The 21,977-nt window shown below is 50.8% G+C and overlaps 2 protein-coding genes across 2 annotated transcripts in view; one reads left to right on the top strand and one right to left on the bottom strand.

The window, feature by feature from the left end:
* The window catches only part of TRAM2 (translocation associated membrane protein 2), an 81,307-nt gene extending 72,454 nt beyond the window's left edge, over positions 1 to 8,853 (top strand). The window contains exons 8-11 of the mRNA XM_066252574.1: positions 952 to 1,056; positions 1,347 to 1,490; positions 2,376 to 2,539; positions 3,707 to 8,853. Of these exons, the coding sequence (XP_066108671.1) occupies positions 952 to 1,056; positions 1,347 to 1,490; positions 2,376 to 2,539; positions 3,707 to 3,780 (487 nt within the window). The 3' untranslated portion in view covers positions 3,781 to 8,853. The remainder of the gene's footprint in view (positions 1 to 951; positions 1,057 to 1,346; positions 1,491 to 2,375; positions 2,540 to 3,706) is intronic.
* A 3,302-nt stretch (positions 8,854 to 12,155) lies between these two features.
* The window catches only part of EFHC1 (EF-hand domain containing 1), a 69,971-nt gene continuing 60,149 nt past the window's right edge, over positions 12,156 to 21,977 (bottom strand). Inside the window, exons 10-11 of the mRNA XM_066252571.1 lie at positions 15,546 to 15,756; positions 12,156 to 13,610 (exon numbers count right to left, since the gene is read on the bottom strand). Of these exons, the coding sequence (XP_066108668.1) occupies positions 13,539 to 13,610; positions 15,546 to 15,756 (283 nt within the window). The 3' untranslated portion in view covers positions 12,156 to 13,538. The remainder of the gene's footprint in view (positions 13,611 to 15,545; positions 15,757 to 21,977) is intronic.

Raw genomic sequence — 21,977 nt, 5'->3', positions numbered from 1 at the left:
CGGCCGGCTCCGTATTTATTAATCCCCCCACACACACCCCCACTCACTCACTCACACCAGTGGGAGGGCTCCACGTTTTCTCACTGACTTCCTGAGGCCTGCACGTTCCGCGGGGTCTGTAATTCCACTTTGCACTTGGATGACAGCTGCCCATCTGCCGCAAACCACCTAAGAAAGTCAGCAGCAGCGTCAAGCCTGGAACCGAGCAGAGGGGATTATAGAGTGAATGCTGTTTTTTAAAGATTTCAGTCCACTAGCATAGATTTCTGCGTTGTGTTGAGTTTTTGGCTTCCCTGTGTACCTCTTAGCTGTCTTCACAGACTTGGATAAGGAAAGACGAGACGGTGGGAATCCCTGATTCTCTGTGCAAAGCTCAGCAGCTTGTTCGGAGCGCCCGTTCACGTGCTTGGTCCCTGGCCAGGGGATGAACGCATGGTGCGGAAGGCCGCAGAGAGCCTTGGCTGGGGCCGCTGTGGGAGCCGGTAGCGGAGCTGCCCCAGACAGCGCGGGCAGAGGGCCAGGGGGTTCGGGCGTAAGAAAAGCACTTGAGGAGTGATAGCAGAACTGAATCCTGAAGGGTGAGGCGGGGCTAGCTGGGGAAGAGGAGCAGAGAGCAGGGCCCCAGGCAGCGAGCCCCTCTCCTTGTTCCTGGTGGGTCCAGGTGGGGGGGGGGGGCTGTGAGGCTCGTCCCTGTCTCCCCAGCCTGAGCCGGTGGGTCCAGGTGGGGGGGGACTGTGAGGCTCGTCCCTGTCTCCCCAGCCTGAGCCGGTGGGTCCAGGTGTGTGTGTGTGTTGGGGGGACTGTGAGGCTCGTCCCTGTCTTCCCAGCCTGAGCCGGTGGGTCCAGGTGGGGGGGACTGTGAGGCTCGTCCCTGTCTCCCCAGCCTGAGCCGGTGGGTCCAGGTGTGTGTGTGTGGGGGGGGGACTGTGAGGCTCGTCCCTGTCTCCCCAGCCTGAGCCGCCTGGGCCTGATCTTGCTGCTGCTGCAGTACTCAACCGAGTTCCTCTTCCACATGGCGCGACTCTTCTACTTTGCGGACGAGAACAATGAGAAGCTGTGAGTGGGGAGGCGGGGGAGGGGTGGGGTGTGTGGGGAGGCTGGCCTGCCGCAGGGGCAGCGTGCAGGGGGTTCCCCTGATGGGCAGGTCCTGCGCTGGGTGTCAGCTGCCTCCCTACCTGCAGGCAGCGTCCCGAGGTTCTTATTTTCTTGGAGCCTCTTAGTCTAGATAACTCATCCCTCAGCCACCCTTGAACCTTTTCCCAGCGTGGGGTCACTTCTGGACAAGTGGGTGAAGGTTCCCTCTCGGGCCCTAAAGGCTGAAGTCCCTGTTCTGCCTCTGTGAGCAGGTTTAATGCCTGGGCTGCTGTCTTTGGGGTCACCCGCCTCTTCATCCTCACCCTCGCTGTGCTGGCCATCGGCTTTGGACTTGCTCGCATGGAAAACCAAGCTTTTGACCCCGAGAAAGGGAACTTCAACACCTTGCTTTGCAGGTGAGTTGGGCAGAAGGGCATGGCAATAAATTGGGGCTCCCTGAGAGCCACCAGCAGCCTCCTGAACTTGGCCCGACTTCTGCAAAAAGGTCGGGAGGCAGCAGACCCCTGAGTGTGCTGTGTGTTGACGTTTATGAAACTCTCTGGACATTGGGCCTAAGGGGAGAAGAGACACCAGCCTTCTCTTTCCACCAACACCATCCTCACTTCCTGGCCCTGGCCCTGGCCCAAGAAGATGAGTCAGGGCCTCAGTCCACACTGGAGTCCCCGTCACCTCCGTGGCGCACAATAGAATAGGTTTTTTACCCAGCCTATCGGTGATCATCACAGCTAGGCTTGGACTCTGTATAGCCGTGTTTTCAGCTGCTTGGCCGGTGGCCTCCCACAGCAGCGGGGAAGCTGCTGCGTTTCCATGGGTCTCTGTGGCTGGGGGGATGTGTGACTGCTCCAGGTGCTACATCTTTTATGCGCCACACCGGATGAGAAGCCACTCTAGAATTGTTCCCGCTATATCGTAGTTCAGTTCGTTTGAATTCTTCTAGTATGTATGATGCTGACATGGGCTGTGTGCTGTGCTGTGGGTATGGAAGAGCCAGGCCGTGGGGCCCAGCCGGGAACAGGGACAGTGTGACCGTGGAGCTGGGTGTACATCTGTCGCTGCCTCCTTCCGAGTCTCCTGAGCCCTAGGCCCCCGTCAGCACCCCTGAAGCGTGCTAGAGCAGAGACGGGCTCCGAACCCCGTGCTCGTCGTCCTGGCGGGTGGCGGGCAGGGGCCTGCTGCGCGGTGGGCGATGGGCCATGGGGGGATCAGGGCTGCTTCCTTCAAGGCCCCTGCTCGGAGCCCATGGGCCCGAGTCCCCTGAGCCCCCGCTCTGCCCTCCGCAGGCTCTGCGTGCTGCTGCTGCTGTGTACCACCCAGGCCTGGCTCATGTGGCGCTTCATCCACTCCCAGCTGCGGCACTGGCGGGAGTACTGGAACGAGCAGAGCGCCAAGCGGAGAGCCCCGGCTGCCCCCAGACTGCCAACCCGGCTCATCAAGAGGGAATCTGGTGAGTGCCAGGCGGCAGGCGGGCGGCGGGGTCTGTCTGGGACGGTGGGCCTTCCCCGACCCGGCCAGCCTGCGGCCCTCTGCCGGGACTCCTTTCCTGAGCCTGGGCTCTCCCTCCCGTCCCGGCAGGGACTGACTGGCACGTGGCTGGCTGCGGCCCCGGGACAGGCAGTGGGCGGGGCCGGCCCTGGCTGGGCGGGGCAGGGCATATGGTGGGTGGGGAGCTTGGGCAGGAAACGTGTCCTCGGGGTGGCTTCTGGACCCCGGCCAAGCTCCGCGCCTGTTCTCTGGGCCGCACAGCTGCTCTGTCCTCACCTGCCCTCAGCCCCACTGCGGGCCCTCCCCCCCACCCCACCCCCCCAGCCTCCCAGGCTGTCGGCTCCTCTCCTGCCTTCAGGAATGCCTCCAGATGACGGTGCCAGGTGGGCCGCGGGGGTGGGACACCCACTTCTCTTTTGGGCCTGCCACACTTCAGCAAGCCCCGCCCGCCCCGGCTCCTGGGGCACTGCCAGCCTGCGCTTTCTGCCCTGCCTGGAGGCCCGGCTGCAGCAGGCTGTGTTCTGACTCACCTGCCTTTCTCCAGGTGTGGCCTGCTTGCCAAGGGCTCATGTGTGTTACAGCCACACACGTGTGCAGCTGGGTGTGTCGAGGACCCAGGCCTGCCTGCTTGCCTGGGGTGTGTGCGGCAGGGAGCCAGAGGCGGCCCTGGGGTGCCCCTGGACTTAGAGCAAACACCGGGACTGTTTTTGACAACAATAAAAAGATTTTTCTCTGCCCTCAGTTTTCTGCCAGCGGAGTGGGGCATCCGAGTAAGGCCTGTCCCGACAGCCACCCCACCTCCTTCCCTCTGCCCTCACCTCCTGGAGGTGTTGCTGCTTGGGCTGCGGCTGGCAAGGGCCTGAAAGGGACTGAGGGCCCTGGCAAGGCTGAGAGATCTCAGCAGGGACCTGGCCCAGCGGGGTCTGGGGTCATCGCAGCCCCTCTCGTCAAGGATGGTCAGAGACCAGCCCCCTCAGACAGCTCCTGGTAGCCAGGCCCCGGGGGCAGCCTGCTGGGTCCCCATGGCACATCTTGCGGCCGTGGCCGGGCCAGGCCGCCTGGGTCCCGGACCGCCTCTCCTGTTCCAGTCCCAGCAGAAACACCACGCCTGTCTCCCTCTGTCTCCTAGGTTACCACGAAAACGGAGTGGTGAAAGCAGAGAATGGAACCTCCCCACGGACTAAGAAACTCAAGTCTCCTTAAGGCCAAAGTGCTGAGAACAGGAATCCTCTCGTGGGGGTGCCCCACAGGGCAGCGGGGGGCCCAGGCCTCCGTCACTGCCTCCCCTTCCTGCTCGCCACGCTCCACCTCGGACAGCAGGAACCTGTCTTTAAACGGGCTTTTCCTTTCTTCCTTCTTGGCTCTTATGCTCATACACCATTCTCAATAAAACCAAAAATCTTCCTCCTTCTCTCCCTCAAGCCACCTCATCTGCTCAGCTCTGTCCTGTGCTGGGTTTTCTAGAAGCCCAGGTTCTCACAGTGACCTTTCTGCTTTGCCTCCTCTTTCTCGCCCTCTGCGACTGCTTCTTTCTCTATTTACTTCTTTTACCATATTGTGCAATCTTTCTGTGTCTTGATTTTTACCATGAGAGGGAGCTAAGATTGCAGTCCTGGTCGCCCAGCCCCCGCATCGGTCCCCAGGACGTGTCGGAGTCGGACGCCGCGTGCTGAGGAGCCTGCACCAGGGGCCGGGGCAGCAGGCCTCCGGGCGGTCCCTGCGCGGACGGACGGGCGAGAGGAAGAGACCGGCTCCCCTGGATCCCGACCTCCGAGGTGCTGATTGACGGACGAGATGTGTGGCTCCGACCCTGCACGCACGGTCCCGAGGCCCAGCAGGGCCGCTGCTCCTCGTCAGCACCACGGCGCTGGGCTTTGGGACCTGGCAGCTCGGTCCAGAAGGATGGCGATGACTGTGTTGGGCCCCGTGACTCGAGATCGCTCGCCAGTGTCTGGTCCTGCATTGGGAAGCAGCCTGCCCTTGTCTGCCGGGGAAGTGCTGGGGACAGGACACGTCCTCCCACGCTCCAGAGCAGGAGCGGGGTCGAGGGAGCGGCAGGCTCTCCCGGGAAGGCGGTAGCAGTGGAGTCGACCCAGGCCTGTCTTCCGTGGCCCCAGCTGCACCTGCTTTGTCAGCCATTCACCAGCTTTCAGAACCAAATCCAACAGCCGTCAGACCAGCTGGGCATGTGCTGGTCTAAGCCCCAGACCCAGGCAGTCCTGGGAGGGCCTGCCCTGCTGCCTGACTTCATCTCTACCCGCCAGCCCCCGCCCCACCACGGGGGTGCCTGTGTCTCTCTCCCCCAGCCTCCCTTGTTGAGTATTCTTTGCAATTGTCCTGTCATCTGCTGATGTTTGTGGAGCACACCTACAGCGTTTTAGGCGGTCTGAGCCAGGCCAGGCCGCATGGGTGAGCAGCACAGCCAGGCTCGGGCTCTGCCCTGTCCCTCCCTAGTCTTCTCCTCTCTCTCCCCCGTCACGAGGCCTCCCTGTCTCCGTGGAGCCTTGTGAGGACGTCAGCAGAAGAGTTAGGCTTTCAGAGGTCCTGTGCCAGAATGCCTGAGCTCGGTGCTGCAGTGGTGGGCTGTTCTCGGTGGGCACAGGAATGTTAGTGTCGTGATGGGCTGGTCCTCTTTCTGACAGCCCTGTTGAAGCCAAGCCTTGGCGTATTCTCCAAGAAGGGGGGACGGGGAACACTCCTTCCTCGCTTCACTTGCATCAGAGATCAATTTTAATTATCTAGAGATTAAGGGATGCGTTTCCTGACCCCACTGTGGACTCTCATCTCTGTCAGGATCCGGTGGCTGACAAGGAGGAACTGCCCTTGGTTTCGTCTGATTGCTCTTAGGAAGTGGGTCTGTGTTTTTGAAAACGGGCATCTTTCCCGTCCTTCTCTGACAGCTCTCCGGGCTGCAGAGCAGAACCTTGGTGGAAGGGTGGCCTGGTGGCTGCTGGCAGGGTTGTTCCCAGGCTGCGTCCCGGGCAGCGCGTTTCTGCTCCCTGCAGTTTGCTGCCTCGGGTGAGCCCGTTAAATTGTGGGGTCGTAGCTTCAGCAGACCCACGTGCACTGCGGGCTGGGGCGCCAAGCAGCAGCTCGGTCCTGCCCGCCGGCGGCCTCCCTTCTGTGCAGAGGTGGCCTCGGTGTTTGCCCCAGAGACCACACGGGCTTGTGTCCCCTAGGCCGCCTGCGGGCTCCCGTGCCGCAGTGCAGCGGCCCCAGGGACCAGGCAGGCCAGGGCTCTGTTTCCTGAAGCACCGGGTCTGTTCAGAGGCTCTGCTGGGAGAAAACTGGAGGCGTGAGGAGGGCCAGCAGCTCACCAGCCGGGCTTCCGGAACCATTTGAGGAAAGGAGTGAGGTCATTTTAGGGACCTTGTCACCCCACTGGCGTCCCAGGCACACTTCTTTCAGAGTAGAGCTACGTCTTTGGCAGGTTGGCACAAGGCGCGTTGCCAGGGGCCGGAACTACCCACTTCCACTTCTTCCTGTGAGCTTGTGGGGCTGGCCGGTCCTGACCTGGCCCCTGTGGCTATTTTCTTCCATCTTAAACACTTTCTCCTGTCCCCAGCATGCAAGCCATCTGTGCAGGCCCATCAGACCCCTCCCCGAGCGAGAGGCCAGCTCAGCACCATCCACAGAGCAGGACACGTGCTAATCTACCTCAGCAACCACTGCTTGTCAGCCTCTCTGACTGGCACCATCGTGGCTGGAGAGGGCCGTGGCGGCCGTGTGGGTGGGCCATGAGGACCCATGCTGCCGACCCCCTCCTTGCAGGCTCGGTGATGGGAACATTGTTTTCACCATCCAGGCTCTGAGAGCTGCACTATTAATAAGTTCCATGTGCTCCTTCTGAAGGTAGGGGACAGTTCTGGGGCGGGGGGAGCAGGCCGAGCCAGGAGGAGAGCCAACCTTGTGTGTTGGGGTCACCAGACTGAAATTGTTGCCGAAAGGACCTTTTCTCTTTCCGTCTGGAGGCAGAACTTACCGACATTTCAGAAGCCACAAGTCACCTGTGCTCCGTAACCTCTGCAGAGGCCGCTCTTGACTGGGACCCCTGGCCCCTAGAAACCCCTGATGCTGGGCTGCTGCTGGCTCTCCTGGGGGGCCTCTTCCTCGGTAGTCTTTGACTTTTATTCCACGCGGTGAATGAGAGGTAGGGCTGGAGAGAGCATCCCCTCCCGAGATTCCATGGCCGAGAACCCCGCACCGGAGGCCTTGTTGACGCGAGGGGGCTCCCAGCCGTGCGGCCGTGGAAGCTTAGGTTGGATTTTGTCACAGGCTTCGGCTTCCCCGGCGGTGTCTCCTGGGCTGGGTGGGGGTCAGGACCTAACTCCCTCCCTGCCTGGGGCCTCGTGTCACAGGTGAACAGACTTTGTTCCTGGTCCTCGTAGGCCTCTGTTTTTAATGGAGCGTGTGGGAGGCGTGGGAGTCAGGATAGCTGAGGGGTCTTGATTCCTGCCCACGGCCTCTCCAGCTCACGCCCGTTTGTCTGGAGGAACATTGGGCACGACTAGAGAATTGGGTCATTGTCAGCTGACTTGAAACTTAAATAGAATCCCTCTCTGGCCCGTTCCTGGTCCAGTGAGGAAGCCTTGACTGACTTCACCCCCTGTGCTCCCCAAAGGCTGAAAACGCCGTCGTCCTCAGCTGCCGTGTGTCCCCCCAGCCTCCACTCCGTCTTTATAGAGGTGTCAGGCAAGCACGGGCCACGGGGCTACCGGCTGTGTGTGGCCCAGGACTCGGCAGCCTGCGCCAGTTCTGTCCTAGCGGATTCTTACTCTTTGTATAAGAGGTGCCTTACTTGCCGTGTGGCCTTTGGCCTTCCCTGAGCCGCATGGCCAGCCCCCAGCTGCCAGGGCTCTGGGCGTGTGTGTCACGTGCAGCCAAGGACACTGGGCCCCGGTATAGTCACATGTTAAAAAAAAAAAAAAGGGACACAGATTGTGACAGTTTTGCCTCATCTGTCTAAACCCTCTCCGCTCCCCCATTTTGCCGGCATCTGTGGTGTGTTCTCTGCTTTGTTTCTGGTTTCTCCTTGAGTCAGCTTCAGGCCAATGCAGGCCCTGCGCCTCGTGTCGCGAAGGGAAGGGCGCTCGGAGGCCCAGGAGCGCTAAGCCCCTTTGTGCCTGTGGCCCCGAGACAGGCAGCCCTGCTCTTCCAGTGCACCCCACCCCCGATTATAAAGAGAGGTACCCTTGCTATAACTTCTTCTAATCTGTTTGCTTCCCATTCAACCCAAAGTGTCTATGATAGCAGTGTTTACTTCCCGGTCACAAGTGCTAACTCCCAGACGCCCGTTGGACAGTGGGTCTAGGTCGGCTGGGGCAGAACTCCTTCGAGCTCCTAATTCAGTGTTACCTGGTGTACGCAGCAGCACCCCCCCCCCCTTTCCCTCGCTCTTCCGGGTTGTGCAATAACCCTCCCGGCCAGTGGTCGTCCGCAGGCCTTGCTGTCCCTTACAACGCCCTGCAGTGGGGAAGGCAAGGGACCCACGGGAGGGACAGTCGTCATCCCCTACAGAAGAAACATTAGCCACTTCCCCTCTGTCGCTGTCATTCTGTGATCCTGGGTGGGTTTCTGTGGCACTAGTTGAACATTGTAGCATCATCTTAGAAGTCCGTATGAATTTAAGAAACCTGTTGAAAAGGAAAGCTATCCTCATGATGGGGCATTAGTAAGATGTCTGGGGATAAGATCTGTTGTGACTCCCGAAGTGTCACCATCACTGCCTAAGGGCACTCTCGAGTCTTGTTCACGTAGAGAGGAGGGGGAGTGTTCTGGGTGTCGGCCACGTGTGTGACAGCCCGTCCACCTGACAGAAGCTGGCTGTGGCTCAGTACACCATCTCCTTGGGCACAGACTCGAGTGTTCATGTGATGAGACTACACCTCATTTTTCCGTTCCTCTTGTTCAATAAACATCTGAAGGATGAGCTGAGGCTGCTGGTGCCCTGAGCAACTCAATGCAAATGTGGACAAAAAGTGTCTTTTTGTTTTTCTGTTTTAGCCTGTTCATGTTATGGACCAAATTTCAACAAGGAACTCAAGGAAAATTTGTACCTGCCGTATTTATGCTCATGTAAAAGGTTTGTTTTTTTTTGGGGGGGGGATGTCTTTTTACTTTTGGTGAACTTTTTTCAAAATCCTTTTTCCACTGTTTCTGTCTGGTTTGAAAACAAATTACAGTTTTGTATGAATTTTTTAAATGTACATTTTGAAACAAATGATCAGCAAGTATTTTTGAAATAACTGAATAAAAGGCATAGAATTATCAGTCTAATTGTCTCTGGTAAAATTCCTTTGATTCCCTTTTGATCTGGATGCTTACCTTTGCTTTTATGTGAAAAATGAGTCAATTTTAGTCTAATTTCTAATAGTTTTCACTATATTAGTCATTTCTTGTATATCTTTTGAGATATATTAATTTTGCTCGTGAGTTGGAATTAAGGGTGGAGAGAGTTGTATAAATATGAGGTAATAGCAACCATCATTTTTCTTTGAGTATCACAGTGAAGTACAAACGTGGAAAGGAGTTTTGACATGGGGTTTGTGGGTCGGAAGCCCATACTAGACATCCACTAGATCATGAAGTCATCTGAGGAGCAGGAGATGGGAGCAAGTAAAAGCCACCACACATTTGTGTTGGTAATGAGTAGATGTTTGCCTATTAGTAACAATGGTGGGCAGTGGGGACTGCTGGTGTCAGTTAGATGGCCTATTGCCTGCAGCCGTCTTCTGTGTTTTCCAGAGCCATCTTCAGAGATAGCTCAGCTCAGGAGAAGAGTGCAGTCACAGGGGGCAGTTAGCAAGGACACCCCCAGGTTGGAGGACTAACAGGACACGTGTGCTGGGGGTGCAGGTGAGTGGTGCTGGTGGAGACAGGCTCGGGCACAGGCTCAGGCTGCTGCCCTGCTCTGCGTGAGAAGCTAGGTGACCTCGAGCTGTTAACCTTTCTGAGCCTGTTTGCTCACCTGTGTTCTACAGTTTTGGGGGTTGGTTAGTTGGCTTGCTTCTTTGTGCCGGAAGTGGTAGTGATAAGATTTAGGGATAGTGATGTCAAGTTTATATACATATATCGCACTCAAATTATTTTTTTAATGAACATAGTCACTCAGGTGCCAGCAGGGTCGCCAGAAGTCATTCACCCAAGTGACCCTTGATCCTCTCGAGAAAACAGAAATGTCTTCTCTACCTGTTGGTCCCTAATACCCTCAAAGCCTGTAGATAGTTTGATATACCCTAATGAGATGGTATTTTCAAGGCCCCCTGGTGGTACAGAAAGTACAAACCTAGGGCCAGAGGAGCAGTAACTTGCAGCTAATACACAGAGACAGATACACTGGCCCTAAAGCTGTGAGCCACCTTGAGCCCTCTTACACACACCCTCCAGGTAGATCCTGCAGTCCTGCGTACTGTGTGCCTCTGCAGCGGACGCTACTAGGTGATGCCAGCTTCTTCTGTCTCAGCTCCCTGGTGGCCCGATTTGAGGATGGTTATTTCTTCTTCCCTCCACAAAGCTTGCTGCAGGCTAATGCTCAGTTCTCTCCCTAGCATCTGAGCCAGGATGCCAGATGCAGGCCAGGTGTGGCTGTGGCATAAGGTTGCACAAATGACACCCAGCGGTGGCACTGCTGTTAGGACCCGCCTCGCGGCTCCTCCACTTTGATGCCTTGCATGATCTGGCAGCGGAAAGCAGTGAGCGTGGCCGCCGCAGCAGTGGCCTGCTGGCTCTGGTCTCCGGTGAAGCAGCTTCTGAGCCTTGTGATGGTGCTGGCAGACCTTGGCTTCTCCGTCTTGGGAAACTCGGAAGATGAGGTGTGGACAGCAAGCTTAAGGCCTATATGGGAGTGGTGCCAACTTTACTGTGAGACACTTCTCTAACACAGTGGGGCTGACAGCTTAATCCTGGTCCCCATTACAGTGGGAAAGATAGGAGAATAAAAAAGGAAAGGATGTCAGAACTGAGAAGGACTCTGAGCACTTGTTTCTCAAAGGGTAGGTAGAAGGATATGAAGGATATTAAATGAGACTTTTTCCGTAATGTCTCCATTTTAACTAAAGACAAAAATTGGCAAATATCACCGTACGCTGCAGACGGAGGCAGCTCCGTGGAGACTTGCTGAAGAGGCGCCCAAGGCTCTCGCCAGCTTCTCCCTTCCCCAGGAGGCAGGGTGACGGGAACTTGCTGCAGAGCACGATTCCTTGAGAGGGGCCATCGGGGTGCTGCAGGTCCCCAAGCTAAGTGATGGCGGCGCTTTAACAGATCAGGGCTTGACATGGGTCCTCTGGAGCGAGTGTGATGAGCACAGGATTCTTACTTAAAATAAGTCTCAAGGGAAGAGACTGGCTGAGCCGCCTAACTGCTCTGCCTGCAGAGCTGCTGGGATGGGAATTCTGGGTGAGGGTGGACGCCCTGGAAGGGCGAGTCAGCCGGAAAGGGCCGTCGGAGGGATGAGCAGTGTGAGGGTGGATGGGAGGGCAGAGTCAGCTGGATGAGCAGTGTGAGGGTGGACGGGAGGGCGGAGTCAGCTGGATGAGCAGTGTGAGGGTGGACGGGAGGGCGGAGTCAGCTGGATGAGCAGTGTGAGGGTGGACGGGAGGGCGGAGTCAGCCGGAGCGGGCCGTCCGTCTGAGGGATGAGCAGTGTGAGGGTGGACGGGAGGGCGGAGTCAGCTGGATGAGCAGTGTGAGGGTGGACGGGAGGGCGGAGTCAGCCGGAGCGGGCCGTCCGTCTGAGGGATGAGCAGTGTGAGGATGGACGGGAGGACGGAGTCAGCCGGAGCGGCCGTCTGCATCGGGAGTGCACACTGGGAAGCATCCTGTGGGAAAGCGCCCTCTGAGCTCATAATCAAGGTGACCTGGGAGAGTGAGCAAGCCAGCCTTTAGGTCCTGACCCCAGCTCATGGCTTTGCCCTTTCCAGAGTCATGAAGGGCCAGAGACAGCACTATGGCTGAATGGGGGCAAAAGGAAGAGAAACCAGGAGGAAGAAGAAACCCACTATACCTGCCCTGTGCCCCCGCCTGCCACCTACCCACACACAGTGCAAGATGCCAAGCTTGGGGCAGGACTGAGCTGGGGCAGGCGGGACAGAGCTTCATGTAAGTGACTTTTAAATCCTTGAAAATCAGACTTTTTTATAGTTATAAGTGACTGGGAAAAACAAAATGAAATGTAGATTCTCTTTGAGATATCAACCTGGATCAGAAAAGGGAGCGTCAACATAACACATTTCTGGCCCTTTTAATGAGCTGGTTAGAGGTGGCTCAGCTCGTTGGGAGAGGTGAAGCCAAGGGAAGTTCCCACTAGTTCAGAGAGCGCCAGGCATCCTAACCATATAAAACTCCATCCTCATTTATAGCATTTTCAGGCAGCAGAGAGGAATCTCGGAGAGCATTTATAAGGATGAAGTTAGCGGCCAACTTTAACTAGGGTACAGCTCTGATTCTAGAAAGTCTATCCAAGTTCATTTGAAAACCAGTAACTGCTACTAGTCTTTTCTCCTACCTTAAGGCAGGCTCTCTAAAAGCAGAGTTTTTCTAAATTTTCTTTCTTCTTTTTTTATTTATTTTTTGGTCTGTTTGTTTTTAGCCACAAACCTCATCAAGAAATAGATTTTACGTATTGACACAGTAAATACACACTCCATTGAAGTGAAGGTTTCATGAACAGTACACACCCTGCTATGTGCACCACACTTTGATAGTTTCTCTTCTATGTCATTTTTTAAAAAATGCAGGTATACAGACCTGGCTGGTTGGCTCAGTGGTGGAGTGTTGGCCCAACCTGTGGAAGTCCTGGGTTCGATTCCTGGCCAGGGCACACAGAGAGGTGCCCATCTGCTTCTCTACCCTTCCCCCCTCTCCTTCCTCTCTGTCTCTCTCTTCCCCTCCCACAGCCAAGGCTCCATTGGAGCAAAGTTGGCTCCATGGCTTCTGCCTCAGGTGCTAGAATGGCTCCGGTTGCAATGGAGCAAGGCCCCAGATGGGCAGAGCATCGCCCCCTGGTGGGCATGCTGGGTGGATCCTGGTCGGGCACATGCGGGAGTCTGTCTGTCTGCCTCCCCGCTTCTCACTTCAGAGAAAAAGAGATGCAGGTCTACTAATGGGCCTGAAACCACATGTGTTGTGCTTCCCTGTAATACTGGGGCACACAGGCAGGTGGGGGGCAGGGCATTGGCTTAGCAGCAACACTAGTACCACAAACTTATTTCCAAAACCGCAAATGATGCTTCTCCTAGCAATTTCCATCTTTCTTCTGCTCTTAGTCGTTATCTACCTGTATTACTCTGTGCTCCAGAGAAACAGAACCAATAGGATGTATAATAGAGAGAGAGTGAGGTTTATTATGAGAAATTGGTTCATGTGATTATGGAGGCTGACGAGTCCCAAGATCTGCAGTCAGCAACCTGGAGGAGACCTATGGGAGCTGAGGGTGGAGCTCTGGTCTGAAGGCCAGCAGGCCCAAGACCCAGGAAGAGTGGATATTTCAGTTTGAGTCAGAAGGCAGGAAAAAGATGATGTCACAGTTTGAAGGTATACAGGGGGGGATTCACTCTTACTTGGAGAAGGGTCAGCCTTTTTGTTCTATTTAGGCCTTTAATGAGTTGGAGGAAGCCCACCCACAATGTGGAGGGCCATTTGCCTTACTCAGTCTACCAATTCAAATGTCAATCACATCCAGAAACACCCTCACAGACACCCAGAAATAACTGGGCAAATATCTAAGTATCCCAAGGGCCAGTCAACTTGACACATAAAATTAGCCATCACAACACCCCTACCCCTGCTTCCCTAAATAAAGCACCAATCTTAGCTCCTACAAGATACCATTTAGACTTCAGAAGCAGTGAAATGCAAGAACCAAACAAAAAGAAAGGAAAATATAATTTCAAGAGCTCTGTAAATGCCTCTATGAAGAATACAAGGTACGTTTCAAAGTGTAAGTCCAATCTCTCATCAGCCAGGTCAGTTTGAGAAGGCACGAACGAAGTTATAGTAGTTAATCTTGTCTTCACCATGAGAGCACATCCTGATTAACTGTGGAAGAAAACAGAGAGCAGGTGAGACAGGCGCATGGCCTGACTCCAGAGTGCACATGTCAGTAACGACCCAGCCTTTGTAGGCCAGCTCAGGGTCTTTATATCCTCAGTTGGTTCTAAAATGAGACTGTGCACCCAGTAGGTAGGTCATATATTATCTCCTCTATTAATAAAATCAAGCCTCACATGGAGTAAACGGCCTGCCCAAGAATTCAAGACTAACATTTGCATTTATAAGGGCAGTGTCATTTTAAAACTGTTCTTTTTAAGAACTTTTAATTGCTTTTACATTCAAATTCAATAATTTGTCCACCCTCTTTGTATAGAGTAAGACTCTTAAAATAGCAGGTTGCTGTTATCATGGTCTCATAGAAGAATCTAGTTATGTCACTGCTCAAGCCATGTCCCCTAAAACTCAGGTGTGAATGGTAGCGATCTGGTTTGTGTGGCTGCCTTCATAAGACACATGAAAATCCATCCCACCCACCTTCCCCATCCCACTTCCCACTGACCACAGCCCTCTCTCATGTCAGGCCACACACAGTACTAATGACTTAAAAATCAAAATCTGGGCATGATGTCAATCAGAGACCCAGGAAGTCAAATGGGCCTTGGTCCATATGAACAAATACCCTTCGTCTGCCTCCCCCACTCCTTGCTAATGTTCTGGTCTGTAAAATGTCATTGTCTCCCACCTTGTCACTCTAGCCCTAAACAAAAGTCTTCCCTAAATGAATCGAAACTCTGAACATTGCTTTTAGTTAGAAGATCTTTAAGGTCTGCAGCACCCCAGTGTTCTTAACCAATGAGAACGTCTCAATGATAACAAGTCACAGTCATTGGCAAGGTGGGAGGAATTTTGCCTGACTTCTAGGGCAGTGGTCGGCAAGCTCATTAGTCAACAGAGTCAAATATCAGCAGTACAGCAATTGAAATTCTTTTGAGAGCCAAATTTTTAAAACTTAAACTATACAGGTAGGTACATTCCTTATCGAGGTAGCGCCCGCACACGGTATTTCGTGGAAGAGCCACACTCAAGGGGCCAAAGAGCCGCACATGGCTCGTGAGCCGCAGTTTGCCAACCAGGGAACCCTGGCTAATGGGGTTTATAATGAAAAAAAAAGGCATGAAATGCTGTGGGGAAGCTGGTCTCCCCAGAATTGGTAGACAGCCTGCACAAGATGAGGTCTACATCAGATCCGGCCATGCATGACTAAGGGAAACAGGTGGGTACGCATGAGCACCCACCTTATGTAACTGATAATGTTACCCCCACTTTTTGTAATTATGGCTTGGTGCCACTTTTGTGTGATATACTATAAACTGTGCACTGCGTCAGGCTGCCACCACCCAATAAAGCCTACGGCCTGCGCGTCTTCTTCCAGCTTCTGGCCCCTTGCACCCTTCTGTCCCTTGCCTCTGAACCCAGACCCAACAAACACCCTCTCCAACTGACTCATGAAAATTACAGGAGAATGTCCATGTTGCCATGCAACCCCGCCTGACGGATAACACTGTCCCTGGGTAGTGGTCACACCTCCTCCCATGCTAGTTCTACTCATAGGCTAATGTACCATCGCTGTGAAAGGTGTCAAAGACTTCCCACCAACCCACTCAATCCAGGTGCCCTTGGGTTTCCCCTGGGCAGTGCCCCTACAGGACAACCTCCGTGGCCCTTCGTCGGCCCTGACACATCTTACCAGCCCCTCTGAGATGTCTAGCCCCATACCACTTAAAGAGATCCCGACAACAGCCATTAGAAAAGATTGCACATGAATCTAGTGGGTAAACCATAATCAGGACCGGACAGGAGATCTGATGTGAAGACCCCAGATCTCCCCGGTTACAGTGAAATACACATGTAATTGTCTTTAGGAGAGAACGCACAGTGGCTGGCCCCCACAATCAGCCCAGGAGAACAACTCATACTGACCTCATTAATCAAGGAATCGTCAACTGGGACGTTAAGAGAGCCACAGATACTAAAGAACACCTCTTTGTCCACAAACCCTGAGGCCTCCTTGTCATGGGTCTGAAAGACCTCGTGGATGCTGTCTCTGCACGGATGGTCTTTCAGCCGCTCCTGGACTGTGTTGATTAGTGCCTCCAGTTCTTGCTGTTCTGCGTCCACTTCGGTTTGTTTGCTGTGGAGGAAGGAAGGAAATGACGGAACATGGAATTTATTCCTCGCCAGTCTTATCTCAGTGAGCACAGTTCTCAGTAGGTGCAGTCAGGGAAGCTTCTAATGACAAACAGCTTCGACGCGGAGCTGGCCAAGTGGTACCCTAGCCTGCAGCGGCTGGCCGGTGGGTGACCTCCACTTCAGGACAGCCTGACGGGCAGCTTTTGCACTGGAGTTTGGCCTCCCTTGCTGCCATCTGTTAAATCACTGCCCACACTGAGCCAAGTCTCACACCACCACCAGCCCAGTTCCTTGTTTGTGGGAGTTGTATGATCTACATCAGCCGTATTACATCATCTAAAAATAAACGTCTGAGTTTTAAAATGTTTATCTATAACTGTGCAGTCAGGGATCTCTTGTCCTCTTAACAGGCCCTCTCCAGTTCACCCTGAACTCTGTGAAAGGTTATCTGTGAAGGTAAGAGATGCTGTACGTGGCGAGTTGAGAAGTTTAAAAGGCTTAGCATTTACTGAAATGAAGAGAGATTAGGAACCCAGAGCATTGGGAGAAGGGCGGTCTCTCCCTTCCAATCACAACAGGAGAAGCAGGAGCCTGATTTCTATTTCTCTTGAACACAAAGGTACAGTTATAAAATTAAAGGATTTTAGAGCATGAAGAAAGTCTCCTGTTTCATCTTCACAGACCCGTTTTGGAATAAAAGGTGGCTCAAACAAACTCAGTAAGCACCCCCCCCCTTCTAATGATGAGGAAACAGACTGGAAGATCTTAGTGACAAACCAAAGGGGAGGGGGGAGAAGGGGGAAAATTAGGAAGATCTAAGTGCCTTGTCCCAGATGCAGCTCTCCTGTCAGAGGCGAGACCGGAGCCGACGCCTCACCCGGGTCCTCACATGCTGCTTCAGGTGTGCCCAGTCAGTCTCACCCAACCCCCTCCTTCCGGGACGTCACAATACCAACCCACCACTGTATTTTGTACCTATTTTGTCTTTTATATAATTTTTTAAAAGTTCACTGTTCCGGCCCTGACCGGTTGGCTTGGTGGTAGAGCGTCGGCCTGGCGTGCGGAAGTCCCAGGTTCGATTCCCGGCCGGGGCACACAGGAGAAGCGCCCATCTGCTTCTCCACCCCTCCCCCCCTCCTTCCTCTCTGTCTCTCTCTTCCCCTCCCGCAGCCAAGGCTCCATTGGAGCAAAAGATGGCCCGGGCGCTGGGGATGGCTCCATGGCCTCTGCCCCAGGCGCTGGAGTGGCTCTGGTCGCGACAGAGCGACGCCCCTGATGGGCAGAGCATCGCCCCCTGGTGGGTGTGCCGGGTGGATCCAGGTCGGGCGCATGCAGGAGTCTGTCTGCCTGCCTCCCCATTTCCAGCTTCAGAAAAATACACACACACACACAAAGTTCACTGTTCCACATAGCCTTTTAACTTATTTCCCTTTTATCCTGGAGGTGACCCTTGCTGGAAGAGGTATAAATTGTATAACCTTTCAGGAACAGTTTGCAAACACGAAGCAACAGCCCAGAAAAAAAATATTCAAATAATTTATCCTAAGGAAATAGTCACGGATTATATAGAGAGATACACCTATAAAGCTATTTTGAGACAGCCTAAATGTAAAAAAAAAAAAAAAAAATTTGTCCTAAAATCAGAAGTGGTTAAATAATATACACAACAAGCAGGCAAGGTAGTAGTAACGCAGTATTGCTAATGTTGTAGAAAGAGTAGAAAGATATCTTGTTAGTGAGAATACCAAGGTGCAAAAGTGTATTTAGAATGCTTCCTTTTGTGTAAAAGTTGTGGGGGAATAGGAATATGTATTTAAATTTGCTAATATTGTGCAAAGACACTACAAACAGAGGGCAGCGTGTAGGTAGAAGGAAGATGGGATGGGAACAAAATTCTCCTTGGTCCCTTCAATATATATGTACACACACACACATACACACACATATACATACGTGTGAGTATATCTCCCATATGAGTACAATACCTACTCAAATAAGTAAACTATTAATATACCATAAAATGTTTTGATATTGGAAATGTTTATGATATACCATCAAGTGAAGAAAGCTGGTAAATTGTATTACAGACTTACTCCATTTTATATGCATAAAACAAAATATTAGAAGTCATCATCTCTAGGTTTTAGGATTTTAAGAAATATTTTTGCTCATTTCTATTTATATTTCCTAAATTTTTACTACTTGAATATTTTTCTTCAGCTCAGGTGTTACTTTCACAGTAAGACAAAAACAATAAAATTATAATAAAAATCTTCAGTATGTAAACGCGATCTGGAATTATTATAGAAGCAGAATATGTTCATCTGATGGGTTAGCTCCAATCCTATATACTAAGTTATGAAAGATTGCCAGGGAGCTATTTTAGTGGCAGAACGCAGTCAAACCTCAAGCTTCCATATCTTCCCAGTTACAGAAGAGCCATGGAGCATCTACATTTAAAGTGCGATCATCCAGCCTGACCCTTGGTGGTGCAGCAGATAAAGTGTTGACCTGGAAATGCTGAGGTCACCAGTTCGAAGCCCTGGGCTTGCCTGGTCAAGGCACATATGGGGGTTGACGCTTCCTGCTCCTTCCCCCTTCTCTCTCTCTCTCTAAAAATGAATAAATAAAATCTAAAATGTGATCATCCAATCATTCGGAGGAGGAGAAGATAACTCCCCATTCACTGAAGAAACCAGGTAAGCATACTGCTTCAAAGGACAAGGGAAATGCCCATGACATCTGCTCCTTTGAGTAAGATGGAGTACATGCAGAGAGCTGGCAACAGGTGACACTGTTTAAGACAAAGCTACTTCAAGTTACAGCCAAGGGCCCCAAGGTAAGGTTTGTTCTGTGGGTTAACAGGGAACACAAGGGCTGCTGATTATCCTTAACAGCAACTGGCAACTGAGGGAGGTGCCTGGGCTCCCAACATGCTGTGTAGACTCTGTGCTAAGCCCTCCAAAGCCCTACCTTTACTTTTTTTCTTTTTTCCCTGCGTTTACCTTCTATAAAAGCACATGATTTTAGAGGGTGATTAATCTCCCACAGGTAAGAGATGTCATGGTTTTCAGTCTGGTCTTAGAATATTTTGCTATGAGCACTCTGGCAAAGCCCTCCACTTAGCAAAAACTAAACAAAATTCACTTATTTTCTTAAAAAGCAAACAAGCTCTGATGGCTTATTTCACTTAGCATAATGCTCTCGAGGTCCATCCATGCTGTAGCAAAGGTAATATTTCCTTAGTTTTTACAGCTGAGTAGTATTCTGTTAGGTAAATGTGCTGCAGCTTTTTTATCCATTCATCTACTGATGGGCATTTGGGCTGTTCCCAGATCTTGCCTGTTGTAAATAACAGTGCAATGACTATAGGGGTGCAAATACTCTTTCTAATCAGTGCTTTGGGTTTCTTCGGATACATTCCCAGAAGTGGAATCACTGGATCGTAAGGCAGTTCCATTTTTAATTTTTGAAGTAACTCCACACTGCTTTGCACAGTGGCTGCACCAGTCTGCATTCCCACCAATAGTGCACGAGGGTTCTCTTTTCTCCACATCCTCGCCAAAGCTTGCTGTTTGTTGATTTATTGATGATGGCCATTTTGACAGGTGTAGTTTTAATTTGCATTTCTCTGATGATAAGTGATGCTGATCATCTTTTCATATGTTTATTGGCCATCTGTATGTCTTCTCTAGAAATGTGTCCAAGTCCTTTGCACATTTTTAAACTGGATTACTTTTGGGGGGTTGAGTTTTATAAGTTCTTTATAAATTTTGGATATTAATCTCTTACCAGATGTGTCATTGAATATGTTCTCCCATTCAGTGGTTTGTATTTTCATTTTGTTGATAGTTTCCTTCGTATGACTTCCCCCAATATGTCATCTAATGAACAAAATGAACTAACAAGCAAAATAGAGACAGAATCATATAAAGAGCAGGCTGGCAGCTGTTGGGGGGGGTGCTGGGTGAGGGGGGTGAAGAGATTGAGAAAAAAATATCTAGAAAGAAAAAACTCATGGACATGGACAAGTCTGATGACTGCCTGGGACTTGGGGGGCACAGGTGGAAGAGGATATGGGGATGGGGGGGATAAAAGGTGATGGATGAAGATTTGACTTGGGGGGTAAACACACAATTCGGTGTAAAGAAATGTGTTGTAGAATTGGGCACCTGAAACCGGTATAATTATATTAACTAGTGTCACCCCAATAAAATCAATTAAAAACTAAATTAAAATATAGCAAACAATCGGCAATCTTGTCCTTTCCTTCTTAGATGTTTTTGTTTTTTTACTTTTGAGGATTTTTTGGTCATGAGCATTTTATTGATACCAACAATGTGCTAAGGCTTTCAAATGTGGCCATTGCAGTAGCAAAGGTTCAGCAGTGACCGCCTGGCCTGCCCTTAGCTCTTGATCCATGATCCAGGCCCCTGCTCTGTCCCACTGAAGGTGAGCCTTCTAGAGAACCAGACAAAATGAAATTTTCTTTCATTAAGAAAATGGGCTCTAGAATCTGACTTCCTCATTCAAAATCTCAACTTTGTCATTTAAAGGCTACATGATCTTAAGTATATAGATTACGTAACTGCTCTATGTCTCAGTTTCCTTATTTGTAATATGGAAGTTTTTAAAGGAAGCTACTTCATAAAGATTGTTGTGAGAATTAAATGAGTTATCATATATAAAACACTCAGTACCTGACATAGCAAACACACTCAAATGTTAGTTTTTAACCAAGTTCTCTCGACAGTCCTAGTATCAATATTCACTCACTCACCTAACCACTATGTACTGACTATGTATGGCTCCGTGATAGCTTTAGAATAACTGTTGACTACAACAAAGAACCTGTTTCTAGTCCCTGGCTCTCCAGAAGGGGATTTAAGACACAGACTTAAATTCACTAACAACTGGAAAAAAAATTACCATTACCATTTAAGAAATGTACAATAATGAGAGGACCAGGAAGGACCAAACTAAGAGATGGCATATGACGTAGGCCTTGAAAGATATGAGAGCTTGAATTTTCAGAAAAAACTAAAAAAACTACAGACAATGGGAACAGTTTGTGAAAAGGCATGAAGAAAGGAATGCTTGAGGCTAACATAACAGACCTGTTTGTCTGGAGTGAAGAGTGTAGAGAAAGGTAAGCTAGAACTCAATCTTAGATGGTCATTTGGAGCCACACAAGGAGGTTCTTGAATACCAGACTAAGAACATTAGTTTTGTTTTTAAGTGATAGAAACTTCTCAAAAGTAGAATGACAAAGAAATCAAATCAGAAGAGAAAAATTTAAAATCTTGAAATGAAAATGGAAATATAACATAATAAAACTTATAGGATGCAGCAAGTGCAGTTCCAAGAGGAAAGTTTATATCAATAAATGCCTACATTAAGAAATAACACATCTCAAATTAACAGCCTAACTTTATACCTCAAAGAACTAGAGAAAAAAAATAAGAAGAAAACTAAGCCTAAAGTTAGCAGAAGGAAGCAAAAAATAAAATTAGAGCAGAAACAAATGAAATAGAGACTAGAAAAATGATACAAAAGATCAACAAAACTAACAGCTGGCTTTTTGAAAAAATAACTGAAGTTGACATACTTTTACCTATACTAATTAAGAAAAAAAAGAAAAGACTCAAAAATGAAAGAGGAGACATTACAACTGATAACCACAGAAATACAAAGGATCATAAGACACTACTATGAACAATTATACATCAACAAATTGGAAAACCTGAAGGAAATGAGTAAATTTCTAGAAATAAACCAGACAAAAAAACTCTTAGAAACACACAACTTACAAAACTGAATCATCAAGAAATAAAAAATCTGAACAAACCATAACAAGAAAATTGAATCACTGGTGTGGCCTGTGGTGGCACAGTGGGTAAAGCATTGACCTGGAACGCTGAGGTTGCCATTTCGAAATGTTGGCCCTGCCTGGTTAAAGCACATACAATAAGCAATCAACAAACAACTAAAATGAAGCAACTATGAGTTGGTACTTCTTGTTCTCCACCCTACCTCTCTCTCCTCCCTCTGTAGAATCATTAAATAACATCTAAAAAAAAAAGGAGGCAGAAGGAGGAGAAGGAGGAGAAGGAGGAGAAGAAGGGGAAGGAGAAGGAGGAGGAGGAGGAGAAGGAGAAGGAGAAAGAAGGAGAAGGAGAAGGAGAAGGAGAAGAAGAAGACTGAACCAAAAATTTCCCAACA

The sequence above is a fragment of the Saccopteryx bilineata genome, chromosome 1 (genome assembly GCF_036850765.1).
Source record: "Saccopteryx bilineata isolate mSacBil1 chromosome 1, mSacBil1_pri_phased_curated, whole genome shotgun sequence".
In the NCBI taxonomy this organism is placed as follows: Eukaryota; Metazoa; Chordata; class Mammalia; order Chiroptera; family Emballonuridae; genus Saccopteryx; species Saccopteryx bilineata.
This window is presented reverse-complemented; position numbering and strand designations above follow the sequence as displayed.